This window comes from Epinephelus moara, chromosome 23, assembly GCF_006386435.1.
Source record: "Epinephelus moara isolate mb chromosome 23, YSFRI_EMoa_1.0, whole genome shotgun sequence".
NCBI lineage: Eukaryota > Metazoa > Chordata > Actinopteri > Perciformes > Serranidae > Epinephelus > Epinephelus moara.
This window is the reverse complement of record NC_065528.1, coordinates 14,542,840-14,569,622: the sequence shown is the minus strand read 5'-3', so window position 1 is coordinate 14,569,622 and position 26,783 is coordinate 14,542,840. Positions and strand designations below refer to the sequence as shown.

The 26,783-nt window shown below is 45.3% G+C and overlaps 1 protein-coding gene across 12 annotated transcripts in view; it reads left to right on the top strand.

Moving 5' to 3' along the window:
* The window catches only part of sox5 (SRY-box transcription factor 5), a 301,706-nt gene that overhangs the window by 215,117 nt on the left and 59,806 nt on the right, over window positions 1-26,783 (top strand). For all 12 annotated transcript variants that reach the window (XM_050035821.1, XM_050035822.1, XM_050035826.1 and 9 more), the window contains one exon: window positions 4,303-4,525. In XM_050035821.1, coding sequence (XP_049891778.1) covers window positions 4,303-4,525 — 223 coding nt within the window. The remainder of the gene's footprint in view (window positions 1-4,302; window positions 4,526-26,783) is intronic.

Here is a 26,783-nt window from a genome sequence, read left to right as displayed (position 1 = left end):
GCAGGGGTAAGGGTGTCAGCAGGGCACATGGATTATATGCTGGGAGGGTGATGGGGGGAGAAAAAGAAAAAATCATAAGCCATTTAAGTTGCCTCCGGGATAAGGCTGTCTGTCTGACTTCACACATAAATAATGTCATGGGCCCTAATTTACCAGATCTTTGAAGAAGCCACGGCGCCCCGCTAATTCCCCTTGATTGGGAAATGACCTTCATTGTTGGACGCAGCGAGATGACATCTCCCTGGCAGATTTTTCGACAGAGCGGAGAGATCCGACAACCCCTTCAACCCCCCGACTCCATCCCCCCCTCCGTCTCCCTCCCGTATTCTTGTTCTGTTTGTTTTGTTTGCGCGACATCTTTCTCAAAAGAAAGAGTGCGGCTGTTTTAAGTAGGCGCTGGATTAGATAAATGGGATGTGACAGGTGTGACCGCTGCCTTCAAGATGCCTGCCTTCCTCTCTCTCTCCCTCTCCGTCTCCGCACATCTCTCTGTCAACTCTCTCCCTCTCATTTCCTCTAATAACATCGCCTCTCTCTTTTTCTCTCCGTCGCCTTTCGCTCTTTCTTCCTTTCTTTCTTTGACTTCTACCCACTTACACTCCTTCTCTCCCTCTGTCTCGTTGCATTTGCACGTCGTGCCGGCGCTGATGCAACTCGTAATCACAAAGCCGCTCATTTGAAGTCTGAATTTCCCTAATCTGAAGAACAGGAGAGGGTGAGGGAAGAAATGAAGCAAAGGGAGAAAGACAGGAGCGGCTCGAGCCATCACTTGGTCAGGTGGTGAGCGGAGAAGAGTAAAGTCTTTCAGAGCTTTCGGATCACAAGACACTTTTTCTCCCAGCGCGGCACAGCCCTAATGTCAGAAGCCCTGACAGCAACCGGTTAGAGCTTCATCACGGCATCATATACATACGACTCTTACAGCTATATCATCACTGTCACACTCCGTCCCCCTGTTACAATGCATGTGCGAGCACGCCGAGGAGAGAATTAGTGAATTATTGAGCGTGCTGACTTATTCAGAGTGTGGAAACAGACAACGCTAAAGAGAGAGAGTCAGTGAAGTGTAGAAAACGGCAAGTGATAATGGTCTGCTGTACCTCTCTTACACAGTTTGGCCACTGACAATGAAAGCATCTCAATATTGAAAGCTTCTGCCTGCCTTTATTCTCTCAGTAGGACACAGAGGGATGATTTGAAACTTTGTCTTGAGGAGTTTTTCCTCTTCTCCTCAAATGGATGTTTTAATTTTAAACAATGCTTTGCCTTGAGGATAGAAAAGAATAGAATCTGGGGTCAAGATGACTTCATCATGGACTGTGATCTCCATGTTAAGTTCCACTTCCACCAGTAGCCTGCGAGTTAATGATTATAAGCTATCTCCGCCTTAAAAACTATATCATTAATACAGCAGGAATGTACGGCTGTGTACCACACCAACACTGACTATCAGAGGTACTGTATATGTGTGCCACTGTCCCAGGTGGCGTGCTCTATATTGTAGTGAGATTAGCCAAAGATTAACCCTGTGGACCATTGACCCTTCCGTCTACAAAGAGCTGAGCTGACAGACTGACTCACTTGTTTCTGTAATTAAAGAGCACAACACCCTCCTTAACACACCTGTGCATGCATGTGTGTGGGGGGGGGGGGGCTACTGAACGCACCCACGTATCTGTGGATGCATTTAGCTCACGTTCGTACAGCATAGAGAACGTACACTCCTCTGTACATGTATGTGTGACAAACAGGCAGTGTGTTCTCCCGTTGGAAGCTGACGCCGTCCTCCTTCTCAGTGTCACTGTTAATTGGGCTCAGCCGGCATTAAGTCTATCATGCGGGCTCTCCAAACAAACACAGGTTTTATTAGGTCAAAGATTAAGACAGTGGAAGTTACTTACCAGTCAGCTGCTGTCGTTAGGGTTTTTTTACTTACTGTTTGTTCATCTGACTTTGTCAAGCTTATCATTTATGACTTAAAGATTCCCTCCTTAGGTTTTTAAACAAGTTTGCGTCTGAAATGCTTTTTCGGAAAAAAAAAAAAAAAGTTTAAACACTTAAGATTTTTATTGTGGCAATTCTCCAAATTGATACAGTACAACATGCTTAATTTTGAGTCGACAAAATATCAACGGTTTGTATGATATCTAGTGAATTAGCGCCCATGATTGGCATCAAGTTCCATTCTTCAAGTAATGTAAAGTACTTGGTGATGACGTTCCTTAAAACAGTGGTCTGCAACTGGTGAGTCGCGGTCCAAAAGTGGGTCCCAGGTCTATTGTGAATGGACCGCAAGTGACTCTTCCTTCTTCCTGAAGTGCCTGCTGTAGATTAATTGACTAATGGACAGCTACATCAAGCTAGCTCGACGACATGGCCAAATGCAAATATGACGCTAAATATATTAAACTGTGTGGATCTTGAACTAATGACTAAGGAGAAATCTGGACTGTGTGGATCTTGAACTAATGACTAAGGAGAAATCTGGACCCCGTGGCTGGACCAGTTGGGAACTACTGCCTTCAAATAACAAGTTCATTTGTTTTCTGATTTTCGTTGGTTATGTACGAATTCACGTCGTAGATTAAGGTATGACCATTGTGTACAGAACAACCTGAGTCAAAGATGTCCTTAATTGAAATGTATTAGTCATTGCTAGAATTCATGTCCAGTCAATCAGAATCAAAGAATAAACTAATTTTTCTCATAATTTAGTTGGGTTTCTTAATTTTGATTTATAAGGAACACAGGTCAAATTTTATTCTTCCTCTAAATACAATCCAATTCATATATTTCCATACATTTATTTTTTATGAGCACTGTGTTCATAAGTGCTATATTGTAGGCAACTGGACTTGCTTGCGTTTCTCGAAGATGCTTCGCTTCTCATCCAAGAAGCTTCTTCAGCTTTCCGTAACAGTCATTTAGAACTGAAGAAGCTTCTTGGATGAGAGGTGAAGCATCTTCGAGAAACGCAAGCAAGTCCAGTTGCCTACAATATAGCACTTATGATTACCATGACCTGGATGACTGAGAATCTTCACCGACAGGCACTGTGTTAACACCTTATTTTGAAACGTAGACGTAGTCACACAGAGTTGCGAGTGACTCCGATCTTTTACTCGGCCAGCTCCTTTGCTTCTCAGCTGGTCCAGAAGCAGCGTCTGATGTCTCTGCATCACCTCAGCCATCAGGTTGATGGTGTTGGTCTGTACTGAGGAACTTTGATATGGTGCATCTTGCCACAACAACTGCAATATAATGATAGGGGAAACGCTGACTAGATACAGGATGAAAATGTCCATTCTCACTGTATGTGCATTGAGCAGATGAATGTGAAAACAGCCGTCCGGTGTCAAACTCTGCACAGACATAATTTTACTGAATGAAGCTTAAACACTCAAGTGAACAATGAGCACAACACATTTTTGGGAAAGAGGCTCTGTAATCAACCAAAACTCAGGGAAAAAAGTACAGATTTCAAGATTTAGAAATCAATTTTGTGCATTTTTTAAACTTAGGAGAGGAGTATGATTTCCAAAGGTCATTAAACTTAAGGTGTTAAAGACAGTGTAAACTTTAGACAGGAGACAGTGGGATAATTATTCATCATGACAGCTTGGCAAAAGGCGCCGAGCTTTACTGTGAGCTGTATATATTATACTTTGTATCTGTCATGCTGATTGTTGTTTTGTCAGAGCTTTCATGAATTTATGGAAATGACTTGACACCCCTCCAAAGCTTTGTTTTTTTGTTTTTTTTTAAAGGGGGATCTATTTTTTTGTGATTTTCCTGTTTGATGGAGTTGCATCCTCAGCATTAATTGTCATGAATCGTAGGACAAAAGTAGCGCAGTAGCACTGAAACTTGGGCTTGGGATTTGGTACAGAAGCATTGGACGTCCCTCAAAGCCGAGCCGCTGAAGGCTTTGTAATGAAGAGTTAGCGTGACTCTAAGAGTGTGCGGAGTCTTTTTGCTGCTGTTTCATGTGCTTGTTCTGTCAAGTACCTCCAAGTCAGTCAAATGCAGATTCCCGAGGATGTGAGAGGGAGAGAAGAAGAAGAAGTGTGCCCTAACTTGAGATAACTGGCCAGGGATGACAGTTGGTTGCGTTGAGCTATGAGAAGGGGAGATGGAGAGAATAAAGGGAGCAAGAGGAGGAGAGGAGGATGGAGATAATGAAGGGCATATGCCAGCTCCTCCTCCTCTTCTTTTTCTCCCACAGTTTGTTTACTTATATCTTAAAGTTGAGATAAATCTTACACTTTATTTACTCTTTTTCCTTTCCTCCTTCTCTTCCAGGAGCAGGACGGCACTAAGGGGAGCTCTTTGAGTCCTTACCCCCAGCACAATGCTACCTCACCGGGTAAAGAGGATGGCGGAGGTGGAGGGAGGCCCTGCAGTGACGGGGGCTTGGCCACGGGCACCCTGGGGACTCCCGAGAGACGCAAGGGCAGCCTGGCAGACGTGGTGGACACACTGAAACAACGCAAGATGGAGGAGCTGATCAAGAACGAGCCAGAAGGTCAGTGATGAAAGGGGACACTTGTGCGGCCAGATGTGTGATCCGCAACTCCCCGCCATCCCCCTGGCTCTGTGCCGCTCTTTTTTTGTCACACTCTGTTGTCCCTTGTATCTTCTTCCTTTCGTTCTCTCTTGTTTTCTCTCTATCACTCTCTCCCTCTGTCCCTCTGTTATGAACCCACACACATTCAGATGAGAGGCAAGCCTTTGTTTTTCCAGCACACAGACAGACAGCATCAGCTGTTTGGGCCTATTGTCCACCATGCTTTGCATATCTATCACCCTCTGACAAATAAGATGTGTGCGTGTTTATGTGTGTGGAGTGTATGCCGGAGTGTGTGAAAAGCCGAACTCTCCAAATGCTTCCCAGCTTTCATTTCAAAGAAGAGACACTTACATTGAGATTTCTTTCTGCTAAACGATCATAGAGGGTTAAATGCATCCTATCACCTTTCCTACTACCTTTTAACCCTTTGAATAATGCTCTCTCAGCCACAAGATAAACATTTTGTACACTGTTGAAGACAATAAACCAGATTTTTGCCTGGGGCAACATTGCATAGCTCGATTAGCCCCCACATTTCATTCACAAATTTAGCCTTGGGCTAACAGTCGGAGTCAACGGATAAAATTAGCTCATGGCAAGCTCTAATTTCTCATTGGGCACATAAATGGGGGCTTAAGTCACTATGAAATGCATGTGATAGTGCTAATGTGATAAAGAGATTACCAACAGGTGTCCATCTGATGGGATAATATAAATAACATTGTGCTTTATTGGTGAAGATAACTTTCATGCGCTGCACAGGGAGGTCAGCGTCAGTTTGAAAACCGGTACTTGAAGGCAGTAGCGATTCACTGCCTTGCTCAAAGGCCCTTAAAGGTACACTACACAGAATAACCTTTAACCATACAGAAGTAATACCTCTCAGTTATCACTTATGACCCACTCGAAGTGTGTGGGGGTGTGTTTTTCTGCAAAGACTGCCCTCTGCCTGGATTTTCATACCTTCTTCTTATTGTCTATGTTCAGGACGTTTATGGATGTGTACTCCCACAGCGCTTAGATGAGGTTCGGGCTTATTAAAAGGTAGCGATCAGGTGAGGGTTGCAGGTTGCAACCAGCTGAAACAGGAGTTGAATTATCCGCAGAGGTCTCCTCCTCTCCAAAACAAACAGACCTGGTCATTTAAACCGGTAAAAACACTGAATAAAGCAGTTGCACGTCACAAATCAATGTTATCCTACATACTGGACCTTTAAGCACAGACATCCAAGAGACACAGCGCAGAGAAAATGTAAATATAGCGAGGCAAAATGCTAAATGAGAGTGAATCTGGGGTTGGATTTTCACAATCCTGCGTAGTATACCTTTAAGCAAACTAGATTAGGCGTCTACATGGGCCCAAATTGTTGGACCCAGACCAAAAAGGACCTGTGGTAAACCTGTCCAAACCCAAACACAAGACCTGAAGAGACCCGAGGATAATTGAACCCAATCCACAATGCGGTCAGGACCTCTATAGCAGATGCAACCAGTAGATCTTCTTATACACTTCCATACTTTCCCTCTAGCTTCTAAATCCACCACTGCTGTGCACTGAGATTTCTTTTTCAAACATCTCTGAACTGTATGCAGCCCCGTACAGCACTGTGCTCCGAAAGGTGAAAGAACAGTGCAGCGGTACAGTGTGTGTTTGTCTTTTAAGTGTAGGTGTTCATGTGTTGGTGTGTGTTCCGGCAGTGCATCAACAGGCTTTCATTTCAAGCTGCGATGCGCTAACCTTATTTTTTCCAGGCTTTTTTCTGCAAGGTTTTTCAAAGCACCCGAGACTGCCGGTCAGTTCTCGCCGTCTGGTTGTTTTTATTCCAGTCAATAGAGAGGCCTGTTGTGGCACATTTTAACAAAAAAAAAGAGAGAGAGAGAGAAAGAAAGAAAATACTGGGCTGTTTGTCGAGCTGAGCTGTAATTGAGGTGTGTTTTGGGTTGTTCGCTGCTTCGCTGGACCTCGTGAACTGGCTGCACAGGGAAAAAAAACAACAATAATGGATCTTTATGAGTCAGCCAGCGCAGAAACAGAGAGAGGGAGAGAAGAGAGAGAGGGAGATGTAAAGACAAGACGGAAGAAGAGAAGGGTGAAGGAGAGAGAGAGAGAGAGAGAGAGAGAGAGCAGTGTCTTCACAGACCCCATTAGCGGAGTGCCACAGTGGTGCGGCATCCAAACCAACCCGGAGCATTATCTGCCCTACGTTTAAATGAAACGCGCTAACAAAAGGCCCCAGCGCCTGCAGACCCAGCACACACACACACACACACACACACACACACACAAACCCAGGCCAAGCAAGAGAGAAAGGAAGAAAGAAAAGAGAGTAAAGGAAGAAAAGGGATGCTGAGAAAAGATGAAGAGAGGCAGAGGGAAATGGAGGGGGGGGGGTATTGGAGAGAAACGACGAGGGGCGGTATTGAACTCGAGATAGAAATCCCTTTTCTGTGCCCGGCTAGCTATTGTTTGGCTGTGTGGCTCACAAAGGCCATTAGCAGCAAACAGCAGGTTGGGATGAAAATTTAATGAAGGCTTTAATCATTATGAAAGGCCTGGAATATTACTGCTCTCTCTGTCTCTCTCTCTCTTACACACACACATACACACACACAACACACATACACACTCACACACTGCTTCCAGCTGGATCAATGACACACACACACACACACACACACACACACACACATTTAGAGTCTAGGAGCATTAACACTAGGAGGGATGTGAACAAGGGGCCAAAGACACAAAATGGGTCAGAAAACGATAAACATCTCGAAACAGAATGAGAAGCTTGACTTATCGAAGGCAAGCCTGGAGCGAGACATCACACACACACACACACACACACACACACACACACAGAGAATCAGGCACACACACACACACACACACACAAATATGGCTTAAGTTTGAAAGATATAGTTCTGTGTCTGTGGCTAGTGTTGCTCTACTTAGGCTAGATGAATGGAGAATGGTAGATACTAGGTCAGTGTGTGTGTATGTGTGTGCTGTTTAAGCCTTTGGGAGCATGTATACTTGTGTGTGAGTGTATTTGCATATGTATTTGTGACAGTGCATGTGTGTGTGTGTTATGGCAAGGATTGCATTTTGCATGCATGCAAGGTGTGTATGTGTGTTGGCCCTCTAATAAATGACTAGCCATGTTGTCCCCCATGGCCTGGCCCAACCATGCTCCACCGCTCCCCTGCTCTCTCCATTCATCTCCTGTCTTACTCCACCGGCCACCTGCTACCCTGGAGATACACACTCACACACACACACACCGGTACATGTATGTGCAGACGCACAAACGCCGCCTTCAATAAATTCTTCAGGAGCGACAGGGAGGAACAGTGAAGATAAGAATGCCATGACACTCACTCGCGCGTGTGTGTGTGTGTGTGTGTGTGTGTGTGCTTGTGTGTGTGTTTATGTGTGTGTTTGTTTGGACCCGAGGCGAGAGGCCGCTGGGTGAGCGGCTCGTGCTGCAGCGTGTGTGTGTGTCATTATGTGGAATAATGAGAGCAGAGTGCAGAGCGTCGCGGGAGGCGAGGGGTCGAGAGGAGAGCCGGTGTTAAAGCCCGAGAGAGATGGCTGCACACACACCTGTGCGGCTGAACACACACACACACACCTGGACTGTTCCCTTGGACTCGCCGTTTAACCTCTTGTGACCTTTGTGCCACAGAGCAGGGCCTGGTGATAATCTATTAGACCAGCGGTGGGAGAAGACATGCATCTGATAGACAGACAGACAGAGTGAGATGATAAACTGCGAAATAAAAGAAGAAGAAAAACGAGGGGAATTAAAAGGAGGAGAAACATCACTAAATGGGGCACAGATGTTCATCTCGGCCCCTGGAGTGGTGCCTCCGCTGCCCTGGACTTTCACCAGACACTCAGCCTCATTCCTCCTCTCCTCTCCTCTCCTCTCCTCTCCTCTCCTCTCCTCTCCTCTCCTCTTCTCCTCTAACTGTAAGTGGCTCACAGTCAGTGCCAGCTGAGCTCCATCTTGGGACCTGTCTGTTGACCCTCTGCTACCCAGCTCCAGCTACCCGTCACTGGGGCTCCGTGGCCTCTGGGACTTTTTCTGTTATCTCTTTTTTTTTTTTAATGTGTAACCTCTGCTGTGAACAGCTCCTCCACTATAATTGTGTTTCCACTATATATCTTTTTAGCTGAATAACCCTTTTGACACTGCATTTTGCCTAAATGATGTGAGTCATCCATCACTTAATGTGCAGAGTTGCCAGTTTTCACTCGATTTTTTTGTTTTTCTTTTGAAAATGAAGTTCTTTGCTTTTTATTCAGCAGCCAGATTTGTCAGTATTCCTCAGTTCTCTGCACTCCCAGTGTCAACACTTCACTTCCTGTGAAAAAAAAACCTGTGATAGAAATTTTTATTGATTCAGCAGCAATTTAATGCCACCATCGTCTTCTAAATTTCAGAATTAAACTTCCTTAAAGGCTGATTTTAACAATTAAGATGTCTTTCCCTAAAAAGGAGAAGAAAAACACACTCAAATTGCCCACTTTCATCTGAGCTGACATCCAGTTTGACACAATGATTGCTACTCTTATGAAAAATAGCTTAGCGCTGTAAATAATTTTGCACTGAGCTTGATTGTGTGGCTTCGGTGGTCACCTCTCTTGGCGGTGACATCGTCAGGGTCAACAAATGGCAATATCTTGTTGTTTTACCGAGCCATGGCGCAGCTCTGGGGTCAGACCCTGCCCTCTATACAGCGCGGCCTTGACCTGAACACACGTGCAGGGAAACAAGAGGCGCACTCATGCACACACACACACACACACACACACACACAGCCTCGCCCGTGCACACCCTCACGCACGATGTGCAGGTTTATAGCCGCGCCGGCAACCTTGAGGTCAACCAGAATGGTGTTTTTATAGCTGAGCGTAGTCTCTGCTCCAAGGCACTGGTTTCCATACTGAAAATGCCAACTCAATGACAGATGTCACACACACACACACAGACACATGCTCACACATGCACGCACAGCACTTCATCTATTTTCAAGGCAGGGAGGGAACCCAGGGCTTGCTTTTAGAGAGCACTGAGGCATTTTATAGGACAGCACTTAGGCAAGGCCATTGTGCCACACAAGCACACAGTGGCTGGAGCTCCCTCACGCCTCCGTACACTCCAATGGGTGACAATGGGAAGGGCGGATACATTCTGCCAAGAAGAAGGAGAGAGGGAGAGAAAGGGAGGGAAAAAAAAGAGCCGGAGAAGTGGAAGGATCGAGGCAGTCTCTGGTTCATCCGTTCTTCAGACCACCCTCCTCCTTCACTATACTTAATCCTTCAACTGCTCCGCTATATGGGGGTTATGTCACACACACACATGCACACACACTATAAACATCAACAATGGCGTATAAAACCCAAGTCATCACATGGACCTGTGACTTTTAGACACAGATCCCTGAGGGGAATTTGTGGACTGCAACGCACACACACTCGTACAGCAGCAGGTTCACAGCCCTAGCGTGGGAGCGGGCGAATGTCTTTATGTGATTTCCACCCTTTGTCGGTAATTAGTTAGTTGTATAAATTAACATGAAGTGCAGCAGGACTCTTACAGCCATTGTTTGTTGAGATCATTCTTCTCGCGCTGGGAAAAGGAAGGCGAATGAAACGAAACAGAGGGGGAGGTTGAAAGAGGGAATTGTTTTTTCTTTTCTCTAATTCACCACAAGTGAAAAAGAAAGTTCAGGCAAGCCAGGAAAAGTGCGATTTTGTTGTCCTGTTTGCCAGTTAAAGGCCTCTAAATACACAGTCAGCGTTCGCTAAAGAGGAGCTGACACTGTGCTTATGAGACTAACTCTGCCTTGAACCTCTAACTAAAGAAATTTGAACTCTATGCGTTGTTTTTTATGCTACGCCTCCAATCCTGTGACCTGGCAGAGAAAAACTAAAACGCCAGTGGTGATATTGAAACGTTCTTTGCGCAGATTGAAAAAGAATCTCTCTTTGCACCAATAAAACTCACTTTGAAGCAGACTAAGAGCTCACGCTTCATGTCGCTCATCTAAGAGAACCATTTCCTTTTTATTTATCGCTCTTCCCAGTTATCCGAGTGTCAGTTAACTTCACTGCGTTTTTTAATAGATGGGGGGGAAATCATCGCGGACATGGCTTCCAATTCAAATCGAGTCAATTTGTGGGTTTTTTTTTTTTTTTTTCCTTTTGTGGCATGAGAAACAGGCAACGTCATGGGGCGAACCTGAGGCCTATTGTGGGGCCGGCCATTGTTGGCTTGATGAAAGGCGCATTCAAGTCACTTTTCTTATAGAATTGTTTTGCGTCTGCTTTTCAACGTGGCATTCTCTCTCTCAGCCTTGCACAAGACAATCAGTGAGGATGAAACTCCTTTCTACCATTCTTCCCAGTCCAGATGAGTGATATTAAGGCGATGAATAGCGTGCATGTGTGTGTGTGTGTGTGTGTGAGAGAGTGTTTTGGGGGAAAAGCAGTGCCCCAGCTTTTGTCCAATACATGAGCATAAAGGGGCTTAGAGAGAGGAGAGAGGGTCCTGTGGTTTTCCTGATGGTGTGTGTGTGTGTCTGTGTGTGTTATTGGCCTCCCGGCGTGGCATTAAGTTAAGGACAAAGGCCTGAGGTTCATGAATCAGCCAGGGCTTCCATAGCGTGGCTATTGTGACCCATCCACAATATGACTGTCCTACAGTATTTGTATTTGCATGTGTGTATTCTTGTCTTGTTGGTACCTGGTGATGAAGACGCTAGTGGGAGTGTTTATGCGTTTATTTCTTCGCATTAGGAACGTATTTGTGCATTTACTGTTTGTCATGCAATCATATTAATATGTTTGGGTGTCTGTGTGTGTATTATTGTGAGTCAGACTGTCCCACATAAAGGCCTCCTGTCACCAACTCCCAAATGTTAGACAGGCCCCAGTGTTTTGGCATCCACCCATTGACTTCCATTCAGCGCCATATCCCATGACCAAATCAGTGGAATTCATGATTTATCTTTTCAGCGTTCTCATAAACTCTCTTCATTTGCACGCCCTGTTGTTGTTTTTTCTTCTATTTCTGCGATCACCCTTTCTCGGGTCTTTTCTCCCATTGCTATGGAGAGACGGAGGAATGTTTTTATGCTGCAAAATGGCTGCAAGATGAATGAGTTTTGTGTAAAGTGCGCTGACTTTTGTCCCTCAATTACTTTATCAAAAGGATATGAAATGCAGCTGAAACATCTTAAAACTTTCCCTTTGAAGGCACTTAAGCAACAAATAACGCTCTGAGAAACACTGTGGAAAGGAATTGCTTCTTGGAGTTCAACCAGTTTTCAAAAGGCCAGACAACTGCACCCTCAAACATTTTCACTTAATAGGAAGCGTCGTCAAGTGAGCAGATAACTTCAGCAATCTTCCATTAAGTAGTTTACTGACATACCAGCAGTCACTTTGTGAGTAGGTGGATGCCGCAATTTGGAATGAAACGCTTGACTTTTCATCTTGACATTGTGCCACGGCGAAATATAAAAAGTTCTCACTCTGCTGTGAGCTTTACAGACAGTTCTGTGAACATGCAAATGTTAAAGTGTGTGTGTGCATGGAGGCATTTCTAAGTTTACTTAACTTAGAAATAGGTAATTAATGACATCTGTCTTTTCTCATACAGTAGTCTTGTATTGAAGGCTCAATTACAACTATTTGTAACTCTTTAATACACACGTCGGTAGTAGCCTCGAGAGTTTCCTGGAAAGAACTATGTAATTTGATCCTAATCACGAGGAAAACAGAGACAAAGGTCTGACTTTATTTTAGCTTGAGTTTAGTTAGCAAGTGTGTTGAGTTACAGAACAGTCGGTAATTCCCAGTGAGAAAAACATCTTAACCCAAGTCAATCGTCATTTATTAATCACTAATTTTTTGAAAAATGATTCCTATATGTTCAATTTTAAGCCTATCTCTGTACAAATTTCACATTTTTGCATGTTCACCTGACTTTTTGTGACCTTAACCTTGTCTTAACTTCTTGAAGACACCCTAGATTTGAACTCGTACCTTTTCCACTGGACAAAAAGAACCCTCTGACACCTGCTAACATCTGACTTTTGTATATAATGGGGACAGTTACAATCTCTGTAGTTGTCACATGTATTTATAGGCTCCTGCTCCGATCGGCTTTGATTGACAGTGATGGAAATACTACACCCAGGTGGACATGCTAACCTTAACCCCTTTTCCGGCACGATTCAATGACACACCACCTCAAAATACCCTTCGTCTTCATCCAAACAGTGCTCGAACATCATTCAAAATTTAGTCAGCACACAATGAGTTTGGTTTATAAAAAAGAAGTCACCACTGTAACATTTTCACTAGCCTCCATGCTGCTTTCTATTGTTTACTAACCTGTTTTCTGGCCTGTTCATGACCATGTACATGGCTCTGGTCTACTGGCAGTTGAAAAGCACTCTATCGTCTATTTACAAAAACTCGCATAGACAAGCTAATTTTGGTGCGGAAAAAAGGTAAAGGTTAGTAATTGACTGGAATGAAAATATTATGAAATTATGCAGCCTTAAAATACGGCATTAATGTTTGTTCCATGAATCATAATACTCAGATGAACTAGAAACCAATACAGGAAGCAGAGCTTTAAAGAGATGCTTTTAAATCAGTAAACCATGAGCAAATCAACCAGAACAAACACACAAAACTGGGATACCAGGCATGGCAAGATGATCATATTCAAGCAGATAAAAGTGAGATTAACTTTCCTTATTGTGATGCATACATACATGTATGTGCATCTATACGACATGCACGCATGCATCTGCTTAAGTGTTTATGTGACCTATATAAACAGGTCCTATACTGTAGGTGCACATCTACAATTTTATGGCGCCTTCATGGCAGCACGTAAGCTTACTGTAGGCTATAATGTACTTTAAATAGACTGGAAGTTAGCTCTGTGTTTCAGCTTATTAGCTGTGGCTGTTTTTGCAAGAGATTGAGTTTGTGTGTCTCCATGCCCTAACTGCTGCATACTACTTGTCTATTATATATATATATATATATATATATATATATATATATATATATATATATATATATATATATGTGTGTGTGTGTGTGTGTGTGTGTGTGTGTGTGTGTGTAAGTGTGACAGAGGCTACACCCTAGTTTCTTCTTTTTAATCCATGTAGGCTTGTGCGCAAAGTAGCAGAATCTCCTTAGCGCAATTTTTACACATGTGGAAGCATCAGAGCCCCCTATCACCCATGTCAGCAGTGTCCGGCGCAGGATTTAAGGCCTGACACGGATGTAAAAGGGGCTTTAACAGCCTGAGTGGAGGCGTGGCACTGGTGTGTATCACCGAGTAGCTCTTGTTAGATTGTCTGCACACACTGCAGTAAAAACACTCATCTACAGTATGTCGCCACACTTGGGATGACGAACGCACCAGCCTGTGTGACCTGACCGAGGAGCTACCCATGATGCATCAGGGATAGCGAATGGACACATTCCAGCCGTCCACGTAATCGCCACCCACAGGCCACCCTTACCATTTCCGCTCCATCTTATATGACTGATGTCAAGGTGGTGTGCATACTGTTGTGGAGCTTTAGCACTTCAGTCAGTCGCAGAGCAACAAGTCAGTCAGCTAGTTACTCAGTCTTTCAATATGTCAGCCAGTCAGCGAGCAATGGAGGCCAGTCCTGCAGTTGCCAAGAAGTCAGACTCTCAGCTACTCCGTCTTCTAGCTACTCAGACATCCATTCACTCAGCCGCTCCGTCAGCCAGTCACTGTGTCAGCTTTTGAAGCCACAGGGTCTATATTAATTAACCCCTGGCTTGCTGGTCAGAGGGCGGGTCCCGCAGATGAAGTGGTGGCGTCTGTGTTGTCAGCCTCAGGGGTCATGACCCCGAGCCCACAGCAAGGCCCAGGCCTTATTTGAGCCAGATGTTGGGAGACAAGCAGTCCCCTCTCCACCCCCCACCCCCCCACCCCTTCACTCACATTCTTTTTCCTTCGCTGCTGCTTGGCCAGCGGAGCGGCTATCACCAGCCACTCATGTCGGAGCTGTGATGGTCCTCTGGATAGATCGCTGCTGCACTTCTCTGTCTGCCCGTCTGCTCCCCCCCTCATCCCTCCTCAGCCATCCTTCTCTCTCTCCCTCCCTCCCTCTCTCCCTCCCTGTGGGATCCCTCTATCCATCCATTCACCTCTACCCCTCCCTCTCCTCTATTTTCACCCCTCCCTCCTTGTTTGGCCCACTGCCCCTTTCCGCTTCGCTCAGGGGAAAGAGTGCCGTGTGTGTGTTGCCTGGCAGCGTGCCCGCTCTCATCGTCCCCCCCGCCTTCTCCTCCTTTTCTCCTACCTCATCCTTCCCTCTTCTGTCTCTTTCCCCCCTCTTATCCCTTGCTTTCCATTCTTGCCCTACCCTCGCTCCTGTCTCTCCTCCCTGCCACCTTCCCTCCATCCCTCTCCTCCTACCTCCTTTTGTCCCCGTCACTCTCTCCACCTGCTTCTAATCACTCCCCCTCCATCTCTTTCACTCCCTGCCTCCATTCATACTTCGCTCTCCGTCTCTTCCCCCCTCTCCCCTCCTCCCTCCCTCGTCTCTTCCTCGGCTGGGCTCAGGAGCAGTGAACAGGTGTTGTCTCCTTTTGATTTGGGTGCGTTCGGATTAATGCTGTCAGCTCAGCTGTTAAAACAACTGCCACCGCCAGATGCCAGTCAGTTTGGGGCTGGAGCTGTCACCTACACACACACACACACACACACACACACAAACATCCAAACATACGCACACTCAGATGCAAAGCGTGCACACACACAGGGCGATGTGTGCATGTACACACACAAACACGGGGTCCTCTTGGCTCATTGTAATACCGACAAAGCAAATCAGCTGCTGTACGCCAGTCTTGTCTGTAACCCAGGTGTGTGTTTCTGTATCCTCTCCAAAGCATCACCGTCAGTGGGTTTAAAAGGGACGTTACGACATGACACCACAGTGATCATTAATACATAGTGAGAGTTGCTCTGAACTCACCAAGACAACTAGAGCCCATCATTTAAAGGCGCCTTATTGTAGGAACGAGTCTTCTCTCTGAATGATGGATTTGCTTCTGTATTCAGCGAGTAAACCTCCAGTAAGGCTTGTTTATATTAGCTTGGCCTGTAACTATGTTTACGTTTGGAGAAACTCTCCATTCTTACGGCGACACTTGATTTCTACCTCTCCACCTTCACCTCCCCACCTTCCTCACGCTCACTTGTTCCTTTCTTTTCTCCAAAACATCACACACACAAATGTACACCTGAGTCTCGTTCATTCCTCACTCCTCTTTGCTTCATTTCAAAGAGTTACCATGAAACTTTCACCTCATACTTCTCTGATCTGTGTCTGCCTGCGTCACCACAGACTCCCCGCCTGCGCTCACAGCCCTTTTCTTTTGGTTGCTTAAATTTAGAATCCTTGTTATTGAAATTTGTGAGTAAAATGATGAGTAACTATGAATATCAATGATCAGCCGTGTGTAAGTGGTGTGTAACAGCGCTATTTATGGCTCCTTTAGATGTGGGTGGAGTTTGCGAGCTTTCCTGTCTGTCCGTGTGCGTGAGTGTGTGTGTGTGTCATATGGTGGGTGGTGGGTTTCGAAGCCGTGATGCTGGTATCTGGGTCCACATTCATAGACACAAAGCATTGACGGAAACATTCCACAATCCATCTCTTCCTTCTGGCAGATTTTTGATCTATCTTTATCTCTCCCGCTCTCGATGTCTGTCCTCTCTCTCTCCCTCTCTCTCTCAAATTGAACTCATGTACTGTACTCATGTTTGTTCGCAAGCTTCACACTAGACAGTCTTGTGATGCTGGTTCAAGGAGCTGTCCACGCCGAGACACTGGACACTTGTTTGTTCAGTCATGTCGGTTTGTCTGACACACTCTTACACCCCAAAAGCACACACACCCAACACACTCCCTAACATTGAGCCCTCTGTCTAGCTCTCCCTGCCCCCCCAGTATCAGTTTACTATGTGAAAACACAGGCGAACGCAGGGTTTCTAGCCCACTAAACCGGACTGGATTGTGCCCCAGTTTAGATCACGCCCTCCTCGTCCGTTTTGTTGGTTCGTTTAATTACACTAACGAGGTTATGGCCAAGGTTATCATACCCGACTGTAGTCTCCAGTCTCTTCTGAGCCAAACGTTGTTATGACAATTAGCCCACTCAAAGAGTCATGGGTGTCTTGTCGGAGGAACGGCGGGGGGAGGAGGTGAAGAGGGTCAAAGGCAGACAGGAATGTTCAGGAAGAAAAGAAGTACTGATGCAAGATGTCTGAGAGGAGCAGAAGTCAAAGATTGTATAATATTTATCAGTGAAGTCAATGTAAGTGTAATTGAATTGACACAGTTAACTTGTTCTGATAAAGACACAGGATTGGTTTGATAAACATCCTAATCGTTCATTACTTCCTAGTGTTTATGGTAGATATACCAATTAAATTTTACGCCTAAAACATATCAAGTTTGAATGGGCGGTCTGCACATTTGAGCTCCAGTTCTCTCCACTCCAATGACTTACATTAGTGGTCTTGAATCTACCAACAAATCGGCATGCAAAAAACATTTTCTAGTCCCACCATCGCTGTGGTTCCCTCGACAAAAAGCCAACAGGATTTTTCTTTCTCCACTGGATTTTGGATTGTTTCAATAAGCTCTGTGGCAGACAAAGTTTGTGATGCTGACACGTTTCGTTCAGCAAGGTTATCTTCACAAATGAACACCGCTTTTATGATTTTTGAAACATCGCCAGAAGTAAACATTAAATGTCTCCAACAATTTCTGTAGCCTCATTCAGCCACTGCCTTTTTTAAGACACTCGAAGATTCTCAAGTGAGGTATTTACGGGTGTGTTTTATGCCGTAGACAGTCGTGAAAGTCTATTAAGCTTGTGTTATCCAAAATCCCATTCAAAAAACTCATGGACTTCAAGACGAAGGACCCAGAAGTACAAACACGCTAACTCATTTCTGGTCTTTAGGACTCATTCCTGCATGACTTTATTGACAAATTGGCCAGTGCTGGTATTAAATGACAAATGTTAAGACTAATCATTAAACAAAAAAGTTAGTTAATTAAAGGGGGACTCTAGCAAATTCATTTTGCACCCCTGGAAAGTTAGGGAACTCAGCAACTGTCAAGACATCCTGACTTTTAGTCCCTAGTACCAAAAACATTCGAGCCTACATTTCCCATGATGCAACTCAGTGGCATCTTTCATTAGACTCTGCCTTCCTCCCAAACACCCCTTCCTTTGAAACCCCACACGTCCAGTTTGTATGCGACCCAAAAAAAAGGGTAAAATTTAAGAGAAAAATGATTCACCGTCAACACAATATGTTCTTTCACCAACTCTGTCATTGTCATTTAATTTGTGTGAGTTCTGCCCCTCCTCTTTGTTAGCCACAGATGGCTAAGTGATCTAAATGTGACCTAACCAGCAGCATCAGCCATTATTGACGAGGCAAATCTCATCAACCAATCAAACGATGATGATCTTGCCAGGAAAATTGGGGAGTAGGAAAAGATTTACAGGGGGAGACGTCGACGTGAGCGAATAATTGGAGCTCAGTGACTCTTAAGGCTCCAACAGGTCAGGCACACACACACACACACACACACATACACACATATAAACACACACATGCTAGTCAGCAGAGCATTCCAGTGCTGTTTGGACTGTTGTTGCCATTGGTCTAATGGTTCTCACATGTCTGTCGCCCTATCTTTGAGCAGCACCCAGGACAATGTGGGCTATTCTTAAGGCTTTACAACGCGCTCTGTCTCGGGCCGATCGACGCGCAGATGGAACAAACATTCACACATAGAGAAGAAAGACAGAAAGAGACAGAGACAGATATCAAGACTCAAACAGACACATAAACAGAGGGAGAAGTGTGTGCGTGTGCGTCTGTTTGTGCTTGTCAACAGCGTCCGCGTTAACTGGAATAGGCGGGTCCCGCCTCCGCCGTCCGGCAAAGCAAAGCCACTCTAAAGCCAAGCCAACTGTCAATCAAACAGCCAACACAGGGCCAAAACTATGATAGCATCAGAAATAACAGTCTTTACCCATCAGTCTCACATGCACAAACACACTCGCGCGTACACACACAAGCGCAGGGGAGGTTAAAGTCGCAGCTCAGCTTTGTTTGAATAGGCTTCTAACATGCAAAGCAACATTAGTGTGTCAGGAGTGTCTTGCTGTTCTGTCTGTCTCTCTGTCATTGCTTTGACAGGCAGACGAAAAATGTCACGACTCACAAGAGAAAACGCTGCACTCTGTGGGTGTGTGTGTGTGTGTGTGTGTGTGTGTGTGTACTCTCCGTCTGTCTCTCGCGTAGTTAATGCGTGGGTCCGTTCCCCTCCTATACACAGCAGGCCCAATACACAATGTCTTCTTTTGTTGTCACGTTAAAGTGATGCAATAAAGCTGTGCAGTGACAAGGACGGCCCGGGGGCTGCTGCGGTGACAGAGACATTGAGTGTGCGCTCGTGCACGTGTGTGTGTGCGCGGAGTGGAGACAAGAGCACTGAAGAGGGGTTATTGCCACGAGACAGATTGCAAGTGTCATTTTCCATTACAGCAGCCCGAGCCACTGTGTACGACACAGTTACACACACACACACACACAGATACACACCGATACACACGCCTTGGCCTACTTCAACAGGATGCTTTTGACAGGGAGAGATGTGCGTGCATTAAAAGAGTGCCGGCCCTGAGTATTTAACCCTCTCCTCGCTCTGACATCAGGTTGAGAAAGCAGAATTATTATTATTTGCAATTTAAGAAAATTGGCTTGTCTTATCGGTTGATTCACAGGTCACTGATATGAATCAGAATTTTTTTTCCATGAAACTAAAGATTTCAAGAGTCTACAAATTACATTTCCATCTGCAAGTTGCATAGAAATTGTTGCTGAAAACCTAATTTAAGTGATTTTCATGCTTTAGTTGGCAGATTACATCATGCATTACTATTGGTTGAGAAAACTCTTTGACCTCTTATGCTTTTGAAACACTCTCAAATCATATTGAAAAGCCCCAAAATCCTAAAAGTAATAAAGATGCTTTTCTTACTTTACATTCAGGAGATACACGTTTTTCACCTGACACACAATGTACTCGTCACAGCGGCTTTTCAAAGGATCCTCTGTGAATACATTGAGTTTTAAATACAGCATGACCCATTGTTGCATGTGAAGCTCTATTATCTATTCAAAAGTCTCTCATGAGGGTATGTTTGTTAACCAGGCAATTAGCGGGCAGTATGTGGTGGTTATCAGTACCACAGTTGACACTTGGTCTCTTCAGCCTGTAAAGTATGAGGCAGTAAAATGAAAATGGGATCTGTGTTGGGTCCCATAGCTTGTCCCTAATAAGGTGCAGTGGCAGCGGCTATCAGGGGCCGAGCTGAATTAGTCCGCAGCGGATTCAAATGTCTAGATGCTATCAAACACCATTTAATGATAATGGAGGTCACAGAGGCAATTGGGAAATGCTGTGTGTGTGTATGTGTGTGTGTCTGTGAAAGGAACGTTTCTCTGTCTCCCGCAAAAAACACTGCATTAAGATAGCATCGCTAATTTCTCCAGCTCGGCTCAAAAACAACATGCAGAGGAGGGGAGAGAGGAGAAGAAGAAGGAGGAGGAGAAAGAGTGGAGAAAAAAAATATAAACAGCACACGAGCGAAAATGAAACAACAAGGAAAGTTTTTCTGCGACTTTCTCGAATGTCGCTCCAGATTTTGCCCTTCATCGTTCTTTCACAATGTCGCGCCCTCTCCGCTGCTATTTCTGACTGCCAGTGTGTGGATCTGGCTCGCTGAGATTTCATGCCAGTGTAAAAATTGGCTGAGGGTTTGGTTCAAATCAAATTGGACATAAGCACCCACAACACCATCTGTTAGGGAAAGGCAGTGGAGTGAAGGGCAGAACTCTGTATTCAGATAAATGGATTTTCAATTTATTAAATTGTTGACAGACACCCTTGTAAATGTTCGCTTTATGTGCTGTGGCCTATTCTTAGAACGTCGCATTTAATGGAAACATGTTGCTATATACATCCATACAATCCCTAATATTAGAATGAAAAAAGAGCACACTACATCTGTTGTTTTGTGTTAGTTACATTCCTGCTTTTTATATTTCTGCAGCACGGTGGCCTCACATTTAAAGGAGAGGGGAAAAAAAGCTAATTTGTCCTTTTTAAGCTTTTTTTCCCCCTCCCCCTAAAACTTCATCTCCTTAAAAAACAAAAATAAAGCCCTCTCTTCGGTTAGCCTTTAGGTGTTTTGGCAAGTGATATGGTGTGTGTGCGATTTTCTGTAACAGGTGTGTCGCCCCGAAATGTGTTTAGAGACGCGTCTGCGATTGTGACAGTACTTTAGGGGAGGACCATATGTCCCTTGTTGCTTCACCCAAAAACTTAACTTACTTTGCATGGTGAATAACAGTCTCTTAACTCTCAGAAGTTGATGTCATGTAGTTCGGTGTGTGAGTGCGTGCCAGATACTCTCAGTTTGTGTGTGTGAACGTGTCCCCTTAGCCTGCCTAGTGGTCTGGGTGTTTATTAATAACTAAAGTTGGAGCAGCTTCTGAATTAAAAAGTCACTGTGGACGTTGAGAGCGACCAGGGACTGAGCCTAATACACACACACACACATACAGTATATATGTGCACGCTCTCTGTTTCTCTCTGACTCGCGATCCTCTGCTTTAGTGGGAGACAGGGAGCACTGGGAGGGGGCTAGAAAGTAAGAAGGAGGAGGAGGAGGAGAGGGATTTTAGTGTTTACACAGAGGCCCGGCCACCGCGGCAACTGTTGCCAAGCGCTGTTCTCCCCAACAACAAGCCAGTAATTGGTACTGTTAGCGGCTAACCTTGCGGAGGTGGTGGTGCGAGGTGGGCTTGGACAAAAAGCTTTTTGATACATCTCCCTCTCTATCTCTTTCTCCTCTCTCAAGCCGCAGTATAGTGCCCCTGGTTTTTTTCTTCTTCTCTTTTTTTTTTCTTTTTTTTTTTTTTTTTGACAAGAGACTGCCCGTAATCTTGGCACGGCCCCCTTCGCTTTGGAACGATTGGACCGTCTTTAGAAGGAATCGATGAAAATGTGTCCAGACACATGGCCCAGCTCAACCAGACATGAATTGATCATCAAAATATCAACATCATCATTTCGTAATGGAGTGTGTCGGTGCCTTCAGCGCGGGGGGGGAATAAGCCAGACTGAAAAGCAAAAGCTGCAGTATCAAGAGGGTGTAAATAAGTGAGCAGTTGTATTCCAAATTCTGCTTTTTTCTTTTCGGAAGTTTCTTTGAACATTTCCATAATGTAGGAGGTCGAGTCTATCAAAGTTGTAACATCTTACTACTGAAAGACTTAAGTTACCTCATATGATTTAGATAGTGACACTACTTTTTCCCTTTTTAAACTACAGCAAGTATTCAGTACAACACGGACTGCTGCTGTGTTAGGTGAAGTGTTAAGACGGGTCATTTGTGTAGCATAGTTAGCACAGCCTGGGGCTATCTTGACAAAACTATGTCCATGTAAGTTCGAGTGTATGTGCAGGTGTGTTTGCAGCCCAAGATTAAGAGGAAAAAGTTTGATTAGTGCATCTATGAGGTTCAGAATAACATGGACAAACATGACTCCAACAAATACCGATGCTTGGTCAGTGGCCCTACACGTCAAACTATGACGCTCCAGGTACCCTCCTAGCATCAGTTTTGCACGCTCATCACGCATGTCAATTTATGTTTCCGCTGATTAAATGCAAACATTTTCTTTTCAAAATAAAGTTAGAACATAGGTAAAATAAACATTTCTTTTTAGGTCTACTTCCTTAGGTTTAGGCAACAAAAGCGCAGGTTTCGATTTAGAAAAAACATCATGGTTTGGCTTAAAAAATAAGTATGTTAGGTTATGTCACGTGACATACGTTGCAAGTGTAGTATGCTACACATGCTAGCACACTACATTGTTACTAAAATAACTTGATTGACTTTAGTTTCATGCATGACACAAACAGCGGTCTCTTGGGTGAAAGTCTTGAGTTTGTTTGACCCATCCACCTCCCCTCCTGTCCGCCCTGTGCAAACTTTCCTACTCTTCACGCTCTGATAGTTGCTTGGAGCATCTCATACAGCGCTAAAGGGCGCCTCGTGCTTTGGTATCTGACGCCAATGGCCACTGACCGTCGTATTATCGGTATTTGAGGAGCTTGGAGGGAGACTATTTTAGTTTACATGACAGTTATAATCTAATCTTTCCATCCTATGTAAGCGTGCTTTCTCTGTCTCCGTCATGGCCGCCAGCGAATGTTTTTCCCCCCACAGAAGTCACCACACATCTCTGCTCGCTTTCCCTCTCTGTTACTTCTTCCTTCCATCTCAATACTTCAGTGTTCAGGGTGGCAGTCTCAGACAAACTCCACCAGTGCTTGTATAATTGCTTATTCAATGCTGACCCCTGCTCAGTTTGGGAGGGAGGAGGAGAACGGAGAAGGAAAAGGAGGGGAAGGCGGGGGATGGTGGGTTGGGGGGAGTAGCAGGAGCCCGCCCCATGGCTGCCAAGGCCCAAGTCAATGTGGAGCCTGTTTTTTCGGAATATAAGGGCCGGCCACGGGTCCCAAGCCAGGGCCCTTTCCTGTGGGCCCTCCTCCTCCTCCTTCGTTCTCCTCCTTCATCCTCCACCCTCCTCTGAGCCCGGCTGGGCCTGGCGCTGGCACAGAGGTCCCTTTGTTGTGCACCCGAGGGCCCGGGCTCTCTCTCTCTCTCTGTGTCTCTCGCTCCCTCTCTTTCCACAAACCCCCCTCTTCCTCCTCCTCCTCCTCCTCCTCCTCCTCCTCCTCCTCACCAACCCTCCCTCCATTTTCCTCTAAAGGTCTCCAGGCTTCACAAATATGAGATAATAGGAAAAATAGAGCTGGCCGCTTGTGGTGACTCAGGGCAAAACGTCTGAGTGAAAAATAGAAAGTGAGTGAGAGAGGGAGAGAGAGGTATTGTTTGTGAGGTTGGTTGGGGCGAGCTGGACTGAAGTCGAGTCTCCTCCCATCTCTCCCTCTCTCTCTCTCTCCCTCGCCTTCTCTCTCCAGCAGCTTCTGAACCAAAAGCTCACTGTGGATCCAAAAGCCGGATGGGGGCTCGCTCTAACACACACACACACACACACACACACACACACATGCACACAGTGTCTCTCTCCCTCTCTCGGCAGGTGGACGGGGTTGTTTTGGCTCGGCTGCAGGGCAGCAGCTTGACTCCGTTTGAGCCAATGAGCCAAGATAATAGCCGACGATTCCAGAGTTATTGTCAGCGTTTTCCCCCCTCTGCTTTTCCCAGAATCCCTCGCACTGCAGTGCGGGATCGGACTGGGAACGTCACCCTCGGATGAATTAATGCGCTTTAAAAATACAACAATCGGGATCCAGAGTTGTGCGTTCAAAACCAGACAGTCAAAACAAGGAAGGATGGTTTTTAAAAGTTTCCAGTGTCCCATTAATGTCCCAAAGAATATTGGGTTTGAATATTTCATCCACTTTAAACATCATATAGCTTTAATAAGGAGCTGGAACAAGCTGATACAGAATATAAATAAGTGGAATAAGATCATTTTTCCAACCTTAAAGCTACTTCAGGGGGAAACTGAATTTCATGAGTTAACATTACACTCCTTTACTGCCTTGTACGCCTCACACGTCCACTTCCTTTTATTCCCTTCGTCTTTTCATTTCCTCACTCCTTCATTTTTGTCAAGGGGGAGGCGGGTATCCTCCCTCGCCCTTAGCTCCCAACACCCCACCCTGCAAATATGTAGCCCACACCCCTGCGTGGGCACCAGACTCCACCCGCTTACCTCACAGAACACACACACGTCTTATACGTCAGAAGAACAGGGAGTAGCTACTCTGATTTTCATGGAAAGAGTTGTGCTGTCCTCCTTTATTATGTGATTTTTGGCCGTAATTAGCAGTAGTAGACGCTCGCTGTGTTGCCATCTAACTGTCAAGCGGATTTTGCAAGAACTCTTGAAATATTGCATACATAAAATCAGGTGCATTTCCATCTGCTGGGCTGAAGGGAGTAAATCTCTGAATGTGAGTGAAGTGGAAAGAAGTCTTTCAAGAGGGAAGTTGTTATTGTTGTGCAGTGTCAGGTAATGGTGGCTATATATCACATTCTTATATGAAGATGAAAACAAGAAAATGTAATTGGCAGTTTGAAGCATTCTAATGCACCAACTAATGCCCAAACAGCTATGACGAGAAGCTAATGCACGAGAGAGAGCTAGGCATTTTTGTGAGGTCATGGTTTTCAGGATGTCCAAACACATCTTTTAACCGATGCACGATCTTGTGCATGTTTATCACGGGCGACAGTGAGGGTTCATTTCTCATAGTGTTCACCACATCAATCAACATCTCACTAAAAGCTGCAGCATGCCAACTCTTCTTCTCTTCTCCTCTCCTCTTTTCTCTCTTGTCCCCTCCACTCCTCTTGCCCATTTCCTCCCATTTTGCCATCCGCCGCACAATGAAAGAGCCTCTTGGCTTTTATTAATAGTTAAAGTGGCCCCGGCCTGTCACTGGGGACAATAACTGCAGCCCTGTTAATAAATAAAAATAATAACTAGGAGATGGAGACAGAGAGGGAGTGCAATGGAAAGAGAACAGGCGACACTGCCATTTGTTGTTCCCTCTCACTTGTCAAAGCTCTTTGGCTTAAAAGCCTCTGTCATTGTTGAGGGAGAGGGGGCTGGAGGGAGAGATGAGAGTGAGAGACAGAGAGAAAGGGGGAGAGAGGGGGAGCGCCAGGGGCTAATAGCACCTGTTGGGGTGATGGTGAGACAGCTGTCATGGGGGGGGGGGGACAGGAGCACACTCTTTCTTCTACTCTTTCTTCCTCTCTATGCATGTTTCTTTCCGTCCTCCTTGTTTTGTGCAACCGATTCCCTGTCTATCTCAGTCCTTCTCAGTCCTCCTCCCACCTCCACCCCGCTGCTAACCTTGTCCCTGAAGGCTGTGGTGGCTTCTGACAGAAAGCACTAGGGCGCATCTGGGGACGCAGTGCTGAAACTGACTAACTGGCTGAGTGGCAGCGTCGAGAACGCAAGGACAGACCAGTCAGAGTCCAAGGACGGTGGAGGGATTTGAAAAGAGTGAGGGATAAGAAATGGAAAGAGTGAGAGGTGGACCACCTTGAAGTTCAGCACTGATCTTGCGCTACGTGTGTTTGCGAATGTGTGCCTATTGTAATCAACAGAGCGTGAGTGCTGTAGTCTTGAAGCCAGAGGAAAGGACCTGATTCAGGCCTCTGGGGAGGCTGCCGGCACACACACCCTCACACACACACACACACACACACACACACACACACTGAGGTACAGTATGTAGGACATGCTGCGGTGCTTTGTGTGTGTCTGAGCAGAGCGTGTATGTCTCCTCTCTCTCACATGCGTACTTGTTTGCTTGTGATCATGTGTCATTTTAAATCCCGAAAATCTCCAGGTGGTTTCTCATCCTGATCTCGCCACATTCACTCCATCGCAGCCAGGGAAAAAAATAGAGGGATGAAGAGGAGAGAAAGAAGTTTGGGCAAAGCATTGCTTTTTGTGTGTTTGGATGATGGGTAAAAAGTACTTTGATTTTGTTGTTGAGTGTAGTGGCAGCGTGTGTGCGTTCATGTCTCACTTAGTGGAGAAAAAGTGCTAAGCTGTTCAGCTCAACACACCGGTCATCTCCCTCTCCCACTGTGGAAAGCATTAGTGTGTGTGTGTGTGTGTGTGTGTGTGTGTGTGTTCGTGTTCGTCAATGCAGGCAAGCTGTCTCATACCAGTGAGATTAAGACTTTTTTTTTTTCTTAAATCAGTCATTATGGGGGGGAAAAATAATCCGGGGACAAACAAACTTTTCGCCTGCCATCAGCAGTTGCGAGCGTGTATACGTCTGTGTGTGCAGCTATACATACAGCGTGGGCTCACTCAAGTGCATGCATTGTGCATGCATGTGTCTGTGTGTTTTGCGGGTGTTTGTGCATTCAAGTGTGTGTGTTTGCGTTGGCTGATAGGGTTAATCTCCCCACTCAAAGTGTAAAACCTCTTTCCTTCACAAGGCCTCGCATCCCAAGTGCAGATGG